Source organism: Ipomoea triloba, chromosome 13 (genome assembly GCF_003576645.1).
Source record: "Ipomoea triloba cultivar NCNSP0323 chromosome 13, ASM357664v1".
Classification (NCBI taxonomy): domain Eukaryota; kingdom Viridiplantae; phylum Streptophyta; class Magnoliopsida; order Solanales; family Convolvulaceae; genus Ipomoea; species Ipomoea triloba.
This window is the reverse complement of record NC_044928.1, coordinates 29,461,995-29,474,144: the sequence shown is the minus strand read 5'-3', so window position 1 is coordinate 29,474,144 and position 12,150 is coordinate 29,461,995. Positions and strand designations below refer to the sequence as shown.

The following is a 12,150-nucleotide window of genomic DNA, read 5'->3' as shown; positions in this document are numbered from 1 at the left end:
ATAATTTAGAGCTGAGCTATTGACTTCTCCCAAGTGTTAGTTATATGTCACAGAAATTGGCAGCTAACTCAGAGGAGAAACCTGTGACACTGAAGAAGGGAAAGGACATCTCTCCAGCCCAGAGGAGAGAGTATGGGATCAGACTATCAGCTCCTCTATAATGACTATGGAGAATTAAATACTAAATCATTTGATGGTGTATTCAAACTTCAAAGTCCTATTAATGTCTGAACTTAGTACCTTGGAACATAAAAGATTGTATATTTCTATGAAAGAAAGAAAGGATAAGTATGTGAGAGCATTGCTTTTCTTGTACACAAGTCACAATACATTCCAAAACATTCTTTAATTTGTTTACCATAGCAAAGCCCAAGGCATGGAAGAGAATAGTACAACTATTACTGCTGCTAAAATAACAGCACACATTCTAGCTTTATCTTTATCTTGCATATCCTTTCTCTCTTTAGCTGCTTTTTTGTTTTTTAACTTTGGTTTTGGTAGACCAAATGGCAAAGAAAATGGTGAGCAGTTAAAGATGTCATTGGGGTGCAGCAATATTTAGTCTACCAGATCTCACCAATCTTTCACTTTTGCTGACCATTGGGCACAGTCTTGGGCAGCTGACTGGGTCGTTTTGTAGTCTGATTCATGGAAAAACGGCCTGCCCGTTGCCCCATCAGGTTGGGCAGGCCAGCATTGGGGTTTGGGTGAAAAAAAAGAAAAGCAAAGAAACCATTTTTGAACTGTGAATGAGAGAGAGAGGGGGGGAGAGAGAGAGATTTGTGGTCACTTTATTCTGTTTTATTATATACTTTGCTGTTACTAAGAACGAGGCTGTATTTCAATGAAAGAAGAGAAAGCCCCCTAAACACCACCCCCCCCACCCCCCACTGCAACCCAGCCCCCACCCCTCTCTATTTTTAGCCTACATTGTCTTGTGCTTTGCCTTAAGTGTCATTGTTGTCTCATTTCTTGGTCATTGTGTTCTTAGCATTTGTTTCTTTCTAGTTTCTCCTCCAATATATTTGTTTACATGTGAGAAGATACACTATATATTTATGAACACTGATTTCATGAATATAGAATATTAGGGAAGAGTGATTCTTGGAGGAAAAAGGGTGTTCTTTTCTTGGTGCCCAGGATGCATATGGAGATGCCCAGAAAGTTGAAACACTTGTAAGCACTGGGCAAGTTTGAGGAAAGCTCATTTGTCATTTTTGCTCTTCACAGAGTTTGGAGAAGCATGGAAAAGCAGTGATCTTTGGGAAAGTTGAGGACTTTGGGGGGTTGGGTTATTTTGATCTTTATCTGGATGGTTTTGGGTGGAACTCAGAGGTTGAAGAAAGAGGTGGGTTGGGTATTATAGAAGCAGAGAAGTACATGAAGGAAGAGTGAAACAATGAGAGATGACAATTCCAAGAAAAGCAAGGTTTTTCATTGCTTACCCTTACCCCCATCTTTCATTCTTTGCTTTGATCATTAATTTTCTTGGGAAATGCAACTTCTGGCCTTCTCTCTCTCTCTCTCTCTTTCTTTCTGGTAATCAAATTCTGCGTTTTTTGCTGACTTCTTTGTGTTCCCACTGATTGGTGAAGCTCTCCTGGTCAAAGAAACTGGTTAGGAAGTGGTTCAACATCAAGGGCAAAGCTGAAGAGTTTCAGGCTGATGATGAAGTTGTTTATGGAGGTGAGCTTCTGATCTTCTTCTTCAATTTCCTTTTCATCTTGGAATTGAATTGAAGAGCTTGATGAAATTGCAGTTAACTGTTAACCAACCTCTTCTGCTTAGACAATTCATCATCTTTTCCCTCTATTTTTGTCATTATTTCTAAGGTCTTAGGTGGGGAGAGGGATGTGGGTAATGAAGCTGCAAAATCTGATGTTTAATGTTTTGTCTTTCATGTATTTCACTATTGAATAATGCAGAGTTTCTGGAAGTTTTGTCTTGTCTTCAGACTCTGAAATGGAAGCAAAATTATGCAAAATTAGTACTGTATGTGATTGTGAACTGCTGGGTCTCAGTCTAATTTGAATTCTGAAAATCGGGCGAAAGACGAATTCTTTTTGAATGAGTTCCTTTTGATTGATGAAAATGATAATTTGTTTTTCCTATACTGTCATCTGTGGTAATCTTGATGGTTTTGTTACCTTCCCCATTGATTGATTGTGAACTGAAAGTATCAAACTTGATTTTCCCTATGTTAGGTTGTGATGAGTGGAGAAATAGCTTTTCTGAGAGGGAGCCATGGACATTCAAGAAGAGCAGAACTGGTAAAAGAAACATTTTTTTGGGTGAAATTTGTGAAAGAAATTTGTTGCGTTGATGCAAGAGATCTTATCAGCTTTTCCCCTTTGAATTAACTCAAACCTGTCTTCTTTAACGAGCAGAAAAATCAAGCCGGAGTATGGAGCGTCCTCGACAGAGGAGAGCTGATCTTGATCACCCTCAGATCATAAACGTGCACAACTATAGGTTGGTTCTAGGGTAGAATTCTCTGTTCGGGAATTTGGCTTCTTAGGTTTATTAGCTATGAATGTTTGCAGTTCCTACTAATAAAAACTGCGTTTTATTCTCAGTGTCTTTGTAGCTACATGGAATGTGGGTGGAAAATCTCCTTCGAGTAACTTGAATCTCGATGATTGGCTACATTCTGCACCTCCTGCAGATATCTATGTTCTTGGGTATGGCCATTCTTTGTTCTGATATGAACTTTGTTGATATTTGGTCTCTACTATGAGTAACTGAAACACGATTTCCTTGTGTACCTTCAGATTTCAAGAAATAGTTCCACTAAATGCTGGTAATATTTTGGGGGCTGAGGACAACGGCCCTGCGAAAAAGTGGATATCTCTGATCCAGAAGACACTAAACAACGGTCCGGGTACTAGTGGAGGTAGTGGCTACTACACGCCTTCGCCCGTCCCAGATCCAATTGCGGAATGGAATGCCGATTTCGAGGGGTCGGGTAAACAGAAGGCCTCGTCCTTCCTTCCACGAAGATCGTTTCAGACGCCTCAGTGCTGGAGAATGGAAAATGATCCGTCGATCCCCCAGCCTCGCCTGGATCGACGGTATAGTGTTTGTGACCGGGCAATATTTGGTCACAGGTCTAGTGATTTTGACCCTAATATGAGATGGGGGCAAAGGCCAAGTGACTGTTCCTCTAGTCACAGACCGAGTGACTACTCCTCGGGCCATAGGCCGAGTGACTTTGCCCCGGCTCATAGGCCGAGTGACTATTCTTCCGCTCATAGGCCGAGCGATTATTCTTCTGCTCATAGACCGAGTGACTATTCCTGGGGACATAGGCCGAGTGACTATTCCTCTAGCCATAGGCCTAGCGATTATTCCTGGGGTCAGAGACCAAGTGACTTCTCGAGATGGGGCTCATCGGATGATGATTATGGGCCCGGTGATTCTCCTAGCACCGTATTATTCTCACCATCGGTAAACGGAGGAGGGTATGCACCAATGGAAGAGAGCTACCGAATGCCCAGGAATACACGATACTGTTTAGTTGCAAGTAAGCAAATGGTTGGCATTTTCCTCACGGTTTGGGTTCGGAGTGAGCTAAGAGAACATGTTCGAAACATGAAAGTATCATGTGTTGGCAGAGGACTGATGGGCTACCTAGGAAATAAGGTATCTTTCTGAATTCTGAAATGTAAAAATTCTTTTGTTACGTTATTATGTCCATATCGTTTTTGCAAATAACTAAGGAGTACTAAGTAACATAATGAACATTACCACGGGTTTTTCCAGGGATCAATTTCGATCAGTATGTCATTGCATCAGACAAGCTTTTGCTTTGTGTGCACTCACTTAACCTCGGGCCAGAAAGAAGGGGACGAAATACGGAGGAATTCTGATGTTATGGAGATCCTAAAGAAAACGAGGTTTCCACCAGTAAATGGCACGGGCGAGGAGAAAACCCCAGAAACAATCCTTCAACACGAGTAAGGCCTTCGTTGTGAACTGATTGATTATCCAAATAGACACTATTTTTCTCCATTTTGTTCTGATGTTGTTTCATATTCATTTAGTCGAGTTATTTGGCTGGGAGATCTCAACTACCGAATTGCACTTTCTTACCGATCTGCCAAAGCACTCGTCGAGATGCAAAATTGGAGAGCCTTGTTAGAGAAAGATCAGGTATTCTACTGACATTCTCATTTGATTCTTTCTTGTTTATCAGTTAAATTTGTTTATCCACTAATACCATCTGCTGTGTTCCTTGTAGCTGAGAATAGAGCAGAGGCGAGGTCGGGTCTTTGTGGGATGGAAAGAAGGAAAAATATATTTTCCACCAACATATAAATATTCTCGCAATTCTGACAGATATGCTGGGGATGACATGCACCCGAAGGAGAAACGACGAACTCCTGCATGGTAAGGGCTTTTTCTATGATTCTATCACATATAATCCGGTACTAATCTCCATACATACATAGGTTATGCACGAAAGAAATAACGAGACAAGGAGACTCGAGACTTTCTGTGCTATATAATCGTTTCACTTCTTAACTGATCTTATGATCTATTTCGTGTCTGAAGGTGTGACCGAATCTTGTGGTATGGAGGTGGTCTACAGCAATTATCTTACGCTCGTGGTGAATCCAGATTCTCGGATCATAGACCCGTATCTAGTTTATTTTCTGCTGAAGTCGAGTCTGTCCCGAGCCGCCTAAGGAAAAGCATGAGTTGTTCAAGCTCGAGGATTGAGGTCGAGGAGCTGTTGCCATACTCACATGGCTATACAGAACTCTGCTTCTTTTAAGGATATTAAGCCTAAAATTTTGGTACGTTCTACGCCACTCTTGATCATTTTCTCGCATAAAAATTCTTGGTAGCGAGATTCTTAGAAGAAATCATCTTTGATAGTCTGTTAGCATATGCTAGCTAGTTCTGAAACAGCCACTTTCCTAGAAATTATAAGTTCAAATTCGTGTTGCGTTGAAAATCATGGATGGTACTCAATTATGAATCTTTCATGGTCCGACTTTCAGGTAGTAAAAACTTTGAAGAAACTCAATGCTAACAGGCAATGGGGACCGGATTTCGCCCACTAACCAAAAGAGGTCAGCGCTGCTCTTTATTCCTTTCTTGGGCCTGCTGCAGATTCCATTTCCAGTGCCCTAATCTTCCTTTCATCTTTTTCTCTAATCAGGTGTAGATATTCGAGATTTTGATGGCTAACCAACCCGCAAACAGACTCATTCCCATTTATTTCACCCGCAAATAACATTTGAAATACAAGCGTTATACCAGCTGAACTGTGAACTATATCCCGCTATGGTGCCCTTTAACTCCACAGGAGAGTCGTTTCCTCTGGTAAAATAAGGTAACCAGAATCTCTTTGCAGTAATCTCGTATTTAAGGATTCTTGAGTCTTAACAGCTAGTAATGACTAATGATTGGTTACTAACGACCCAAAAAAAACGTGATTTTGCAGGACTAACTGCACCAGCTAAAAGGTCTGCCGAGTGGGTAATTAACAATTATTCTGTTTCAAGATTATTTTTTTGGTAGGATTGAGATTCACTGATAGGAAGAGGATGTGAAAGATGGTAAAAATAATCATTCTTTGAGTTTTTTTTTTTTTTTTTTACTTTTTGTTGGGAGGTTTTCCCTTTATTTCTTCATTTACCCTTTTTGTTTTTAATGCTGTGGAAAGTAAAGATCTGTTGATGTATACTCATTGATCATTGCAAAACAGAGAATGTAATCTTATTCTATGCAAGCCACTACTCTCTCTCTATCTGATCTTGGCAATGATTTTACTGAAAAGTAGTGTTCATCATCCCCTCTCATCACTATTCTTTACTGTTTTCTGCTTTTCCTTTTTTTTATCTGGTGTGAGGTTAAAAGACACAATTGTGGAAAAAGTGAAACAAATTGCACAGATTTGGCAGGTAAAGTGAGAATTGGGAGAGAAGGCATGCCTCAGAGGTCTCTTTCTTTTACTGTTTATGTTTGTCTCTAACTGATCCCACTACCAATTTGTCTCTTTTTGTTTGCCTGAGGCCTCAAGAGGGAATAGTTTTTTGGCAAAATCTACTGCATAATGCTTTGTCATATTCTCTCTCTCTCCCCCCCTGTGCTCCTTTATAAAATTCAATGATTTTGGATAATCCTAATTGAGCTGGTCGAATTCTTGGTTTAATAACCACAAGATTTCAAGTTTGACACTCAAGTAAGAGAGGCATATTAGTTTGAGATGGTCCGTGCATACCTTCAAATAGTGGCTACTGAAAAATCAAGATAATATGATTTAACCTGGCGTGTGGTTGAGTGGAATGGATGCATCCATCCTTAACCAAAGGTCAATGGTTTGATCCTTAGCTGGTCACTGTGTTCGACAGTGAAAATTCTGAACTACACCCAATAACGTTACCAGTCAGATGTACTCAATAAGATTACGTTTGGTCTCAAAGAGTTTAATCGGTTTAAGTTCAAGAATTGCCAAAGCTAATAGCCACTTTGCTCAAACAATCACACCTAATAGCCACTTTGCACAAACAATGGTGATTTTTTGTCATAAAAGACATTACAAATCTTACAATGATGTACAAAGGTTGTAACACCATGACAGCTGCAATAATCCTTCAACTCTAATACTTCTTCTGCTCTTACCTGCTGTTTGAAGAGAATTTCTTGAGATTCCACTTTACTTGTTTGACTAAATTTAGGTTCAAGAATCCACAACACTTGGACAGGACATGACTGGATTCTGCAGATCCAGTGAATAGGACAGCCCTCTGTAAATGTTGGACACAAATGCATCAACAGAATAAACAGGAACTGTTCTCCAACTCCGTTAAAAAATATCTGGGCGTTTTTACTCTCTGCCTTTCATTATCCGTTATTAATCCCGTAAACTGACTGTAATAGCACCTATAGTAACAACTCGTATCGATACTCTCTGAAGGCTATTAGGATCATACAAGTCCACTTTCCTGCATTATAAACATACCAAATATATGCAGTTTGAAATAGAATTCAGTTAAAACCAAGAGGTAAACTCTTCAAAATCATTGAGAAGCCATTTCAATTTGTCCAGATATGAAGGATTTGGTATTAGTACAGACAGCCCTGCTTGCCTGCATCTTCTTCATTCTCTTTTTCACTTTGGAGACAGAAGGTACTATGCATCACTGCAGAAAAGTTTGTTTCTTGGGCATGCCACATATTCCCCCCCCCCCCCCCCCCCCCCCCCCCCCCCCCCCCCCCCCCCCCCCCCCCCCCCCCCCCCCCCCCCCCCCCCCCCCCCCCCCCCCCCCCCCCCCCCCCCCCCCCCCCCCCCCCCCCCCCCCCCCCCCCCCCCCCCCCCCCCCCCCCCCTAATAGCACTTTGCACAAACAATGGTGATTTTTTGTCATAAAAAGACATTACAAATCTTACAATGATGTACAAAGGTTGTAACACCATGACAGCTGCAATAATCCTTCAACTCTAATACTTTCTTCTGCTCCTTACCTGCTGTTTGAAGAGAATTTCTTGAGATTCCACTTTACTTGTTTGACTAAATTTAGGTTCAAGAATCCACAACACTTGGACAGGACATGACTGGATTCTGCAGATCCAGTGAATAGGACAGCCCTCTGTAAATGTTGGACACAAATGCATCAACAGAATAAACAGGAACTGTTCTCCAACTCCGTTAAAAATATCTGGGCGTTTTACTCTCTGCCTTTCATTATCCGTTATTAATCCCGTAAACTGACTGTAATAGCACCTATAGTAACAACTCGTATCGATACTCTCTGAAGGCTATTAGGATCATACAAGTCCACTTTCCTGCATTATAAACATACCAAATATATGCAGTTTGAAATAGAATTCAGTTAAAACCAAGAGGTAAACTCTTCAAAATCATTGAGAAGCCATTTCAATTTGTCCAGATATGAAGGATTTGGTATTAGTACAGACAGCCCTGCTTGCCTGCATCTTCTTCATTCTCTTTTCACTTTGGAGACAGAAGGTACTATGCATCACTGCAGAAAAGTTTGTTTCTTGGGCATGCCACATATTCCCCCCCCCCCCCCCACCCCACCTTAAATTCTGCTATTAGGCTGACAACCTAAGTGGTGGGAAGAAACATGAATAATAATAAACTGATCCATTATCATTTTATCTAAACTCTGAGAGTAAAAAAGAGGGAAAAGGAAGACAATCCAGAAATCCTGCAGATTAATGGGGAAGCCATGATTTTGCTTAGAGATGAGACTTTCTTTTTCTTTTTCAAGAACTGTGTGATTCAGCTTTTTGGCTTAGCAGCAGCAAGAAGAAATTAAAGTGGAGGTATATGTTAATACATGTATATGTTTTTTTTTTTTTAATGTTGTTAAAGGAGAGAATGGGTGATGTGGCAAGACCACTGATGTTGGCCTCCTGCTTTTGGTAAGTCTGACATTGCTTTCCTGGTCTGCCAATTTGATGGTCAACAATTTGCACTGCTTTTTGGAACCAAACAGCTGTGTGATACCACACTTGTCATATGTATGAAAACACAGATAAAATGAGTGTATTAAGTATTACAAGCAACTATATAATTGTAGGTGTGACCCAAGTTTATTTTGAATTTGTTTTATAATAATGGGAATATCGAGTGTTGTACGTACAAAAAAGAATAAGACCCTTCACGGCATCACTATGTAATGAACTAGTATAAGCAAAGTAACATGCAATATTGGAGATAGGTCATAGGTGACATTCTAGCAATACTATGCCTTTTGGCTGTTTTCATGGAAAGGATTAAACTGAAATACCGAAAACTTAGCTCCAACTAGCCTAACCCTAAAATCTTGATAGAGGTGGTATATTACAAGATGTGCTTCAAGTCTTCAACACTTTGTGTTCTTCAACGTGTTTGTAAATTGGTGTCCACAATTCTGCTAATTCTATATCTCCCTTTAATAGAAATCGAATATGTGGTTGTTAGCGAAGCAAAATTATTAACTTTTTGGATGGATTGTTTTCTGATATAATAGCATATCAATCCAATGCATGTGGTTTGTGATTTGATGGTGGTGGTGGTGTGAGAGGTGCTTTGTACTATCAACCATGTAATGGTATTGCTTTGCTGTCTAACTATATCATGTTCATAGATCTATCTTTTTTTGAATAGAGAGATCTGAGTTTTAAGCTGCACTTCTGAGTTGACAATTGACAAATGACAACACTCTCTTAAACCAGATGCAAATGAATTCCCTTGAAAATTGTGGAGTGGCCTAACTCATCAACATATCTGCTACTATTAAACAAACATCACTCTCTCCTACACACAATGGAAGTGGAAACCGATTGTACTCTTAACCAAACTACCAAATGTCTAGAAAGGAGTGACTGAGTAGATAAAACATGATTTTTCTACAATATTATACGGAGTAAGTTTTTTTACACTAATTAAATTATACACTGCCAAGACTTTATGGTCTAGTAACACCCGGTTACACTCACATATAGAAGGAGTGGATTCGAACACTCTGGGAATACAACTTGGTGTCACTAGACCGCAATATGACTTATGACTAGAGGGAGTAGATGCCAGCCAATCTACACATTTACAATTCTTACCTATCTCTTAAGGATGGGCTTAGGGAAATGTTGAAATGGTCCATTGCGAAGTAGGCCTCCAGCCACATACTTCCTTGGACAGGTTATAATTGGGCCTAATTTAAAATTTTGGGCTTGGTATACTAATCCAACAATATGAAATCCATTTTCAAATAAAGAGGCCTAAATTATAAGGAATGAAAAATCACGGGGTTAGTATACCATAGACCCAGACTCACATTGCAATGTGAATCTGAATTAAAATACAGAATCTATATACTACTGTGTAAATTGTGAACATTCAGTTTATAAAAATTGTGAACATTTAGTATATAAATTGTGTATTTTTAGGCTCAGATTCAAAAAAAATTTGCCTATGCACATTGGTGAAATTGTTGTTTTAGTCCATAAATTCATTAAATTGTGGCATATTAGACAATTCAATTACTAAATTAAGTTATTCATTATGAATTTATGACGCAATTTTGAGACTAAAAATGTCATTTATCAAAAATATTTATTTAAAAAGAAAAAAGAAAAAGATGCTCTCGGGTTATGCTTGTTCTCCAAGACGCCTTCAGAGCTCTTATTTACAGTGTTGTATAGGGAAGTAAACGATTCGCAATCGGAGAGATCTGCGAGTAGAAGAAGAAGAAGAAAAAGAAGATAATCTGATAATGGAGTGCGTATTCGGTATGGTCGGAAACGGCTTTGCGCTGGTGGTCGCCGACACCTCCGCCGTGCACAGCATCCTCGTCCACAAATCCAACGAGGACAAGATCATGATCCTCGATTCCCACAAGCTCATGGGCGCTAGCGGCGAAGCCGGCGACAGGTATATATTTTGTATGCATGCGTGTCTATATTGTCTGTAATTTGTGATTAATTTCTGCTTATAATCTCTCTTTTTTTGGTGCAAAATTACAGAGTTCAATTTACGGAATACATTCAGAAGAATGTAGCGCTGTATCAGTTCCGCAACGGCATTCCTTTGACGACCGCCGCTGCCGCGAATTTCACCAGAGGCGAGCTTGCCACTGCCTTGCGAAAGGTCTGATTTTTGCTGAATATTAGGGTTTTAAAATTTGCTGTTTTTCTAAATCCGTAAATTTTTTGTTGTTGATAGGTATGTTTTATGTGATTTGTGGTTTGAGTTATGTGAGGGAAAAGGGCTAAATTAGGGCTTGATTGACTTATTATATAGTTTGTGCATAAATACTAACCAAATTGTGTTTGAAGTGAAGCTCTTTTTGGGGGTGGGGGGTGGTTTCTGTGATACTGTATAACAGACCAATAATATGAAATCATGGAAATTCAACTTGCTATTGGGATGAAGGGTCTACATTCATATTTGTTTTCTTGATTGAAAGGAATAATCTGGCAAATAATCTGATCAAACAAATAATCTGGCACTCCTGCATCTTGTATAGTGGATCAGAGAGTACTTGGGGTATTTAGCTTGACATCTGTTAGTACCTCTTAAACTGAAAACAGTAGGACCTCAGGGCCTGACATCTGGAAGTTCTCAAAGTAACAATTTTGAAGCTCGCCTCCCCCTCCCCCATCCTCTAGTCCTTTCTTCCTGAGATAGTAGCAACCCCAAGGCCTAGCATCTGAACTCCTAATATTACTGAAATTGCTTATTTATGGGATTTGATAATTTGTGTGATATTTTTTGGTAATGAACATAGTACTTCAATGTTAAGTCCAGGGCTTTAATGATTAGGACTTGTATCTTAAGAAACTGACTCTGAGTAAGCATCAAGATCAATCTGTTCGTTCAATGCTTAAAGCTGAAATATTTGAGGGGCAACAATCTATAATCATTTAAACTCAGATCATAGTTAAATGTTTTGCTTACATTTACCTTGATGTGATATGCTCAAAGTGCCATTTTATTTTATTTCTTCAGAATCCATACTCTGTGAACATCCTCCTGGCTGGCTATGATAAGCAGACAGGCCCTTCTCTATACTACATCGACTATATTGCTTCTCTTCACAAAGTTGACAAGGGTGCATTTGGTTACGGCTCCTATTTCTCACTTGCAATGATGGATAGGCACTACAGGAAAGACATGTCATTGGAGGAGGCCATTGACTTGGCAGATAAGTGCATAATGGAGATTCGATCTAGGTTGGTCATAGCTCCACCGAACTTTGTGATTAAAATTGTGGACCAGAATGGAGCTAGAGAGTATGCTTGGCGCGAATCAATCAGCGATGCCCCTGCTCCTCCACCCGCGACTGCATAGAGTTGTTAAATCTGTTTTAACAGGCTTCAAAGAACAATATTAGACTTTGAGAAGAAGCTATGGGCTGTTGAAATGTTTTTAATATTTGAAACATGGTTGTCTTTGATTCAGTTATATGCTAGAATTGTCTTGAAAGGTTGTGAACATTGTTCTTTATTTATAGCATTCTCTAACTCTTGGTTTTTGCTCTCTATTAATGCTTCTCTCCCATTTTTGGGTTGAGACAAATATTTTGAGTTTTATGTGCTTATTTGATATCAACTATATGCCATTTGCCCGAACGGGTAATTGGGTATGCGCTCCTTGTGGGCATCAAACACTGATCTTCTTACTTAAAGGGT

At 39.6% G+C, this 12,150-nt stretch overlaps 2 protein-coding genes across 2 annotated transcripts; both read left to right on the top strand.

Annotated features, from left to right (window-relative positions):
- The first annotated feature begins 932 nt into the window (after positions 1 to 932).
- On the top strand, positions 933 to 5,787 carry LOC116002224 (type IV inositol polyphosphate 5-phosphatase 6-like). The gene is made up of 13 exons (XM_031242310.1): positions 933 to 1,429; positions 1,596 to 1,686; positions 2,205 to 2,270; positions 2,388 to 2,472; positions 2,577 to 2,681; positions 2,772 to 3,642; positions 3,763 to 3,956; positions 4,044 to 4,152; positions 4,241 to 4,389; positions 4,555 to 4,799; positions 5,007 to 5,078; positions 5,168 to 5,341; positions 5,453 to 5,787. Exons 1-10 carry the CDS (start codon positions 1,400 to 1,402, stop codon positions 4,775 to 4,777), a joined length of 1,923 nt encoding a protein of 640 aa, XP_031098170.1. The 5' UTR covers positions 933 to 1,399; the 3' UTR covers positions 4,778 to 4,799; positions 5,007 to 5,078; positions 5,168 to 5,341; positions 5,453 to 5,787.
- Positions 5,788 to 10,100: 4,313 nt separating this feature from the next.
- Positions 10,101 to 12,000, top strand: LOC116002235 (proteasome subunit beta type-2-B). Its single transcript, XM_031242333.1, has 3 exons — positions 10,101 to 10,390; positions 10,483 to 10,606; positions 11,468 to 12,000. The coding sequence occupies exons 1-3, from the start codon at positions 10,233 to 10,235 to the stop codon at positions 11,807 to 11,809; spliced, it is 624 nt and encodes a 207-aa protein (XP_031098193.1). The 5' UTR covers positions 10,101 to 10,232; the 3' UTR covers positions 11,810 to 12,000.
- Positions 12,001 to 12,150: the final 150 nt, after the last annotated feature.